A 533-nucleotide genomic window follows, 5' to 3' on the forward strand; every position below is an offset into this window, starting at 1 on the left:
TCTTTCATCTAAAATTGATTCAATATTCATATTAAGAGAAAATATTGACAGTTTTGTTGGACAGCTTGAGCTGCATTTCGTCCAGAGCACAAACACACCAGAATAGGGTTAAACTTTAAGACTAAATTACTATGTCAACATCATTAACATATTTGAACTAATTCTTGACATCAATGAGTTCAAAGATAAATTAAGCAAATGTAGATATGACAAGATTACTACAGAACTCTAATGTAAGTGAATCTGCAAACGAAGGTCCTCTATAACTCAAATAGAAAACACATCATTTAACTTACTTGAGGAAATGTTTGACAATTTCTGTGACTGATGGGGAGCTTTTTGTTAATTTTGGCTGAAAAGAAAAGAAAAGAAAAATTAAGTAACAAAGTCTTCACAGACTTCTTGGCCTAATCCTCTGGCTATAACAATGTAGTGCAAAAATCCTCAAAATGTTCATTTTTCATAAAAAATGGAGGTAATAACCAAGTGCTTTTTGTACCTTGCTATAATGATAAATGATGATTTTTATCATT

The 533-nt window shown here is 30.6% G+C and overlaps 1 protein-coding gene across 1 annotated transcript in view; it reads right to left on the reverse strand.

Moving 5' to 3' along the window:
• The window catches only part of LOC119591485 (nucleolar protein dao-5-like), a gene marked incomplete in the record, with an annotated part of 13,275 nt that overhangs the window by 5,644 nt on the left and 7,098 nt on the right, over positions 1 to 533 (reverse strand). The window contains 1 exon segment of the mRNA XM_037940229.1: positions 297 to 352. Coding sequence (XP_037796157.1) covers positions 297 to 352 — 56 coding nt within the window.

This window comes from Penaeus monodon, chromosome 28 (assembly GCF_015228065.2).
Source record: "Penaeus monodon isolate SGIC_2016 chromosome 28, NSTDA_Pmon_1, whole genome shotgun sequence".
Classification (NCBI taxonomy): Eukaryota; Metazoa; Arthropoda; class Malacostraca; order Decapoda; family Penaeidae; genus Penaeus; species Penaeus monodon.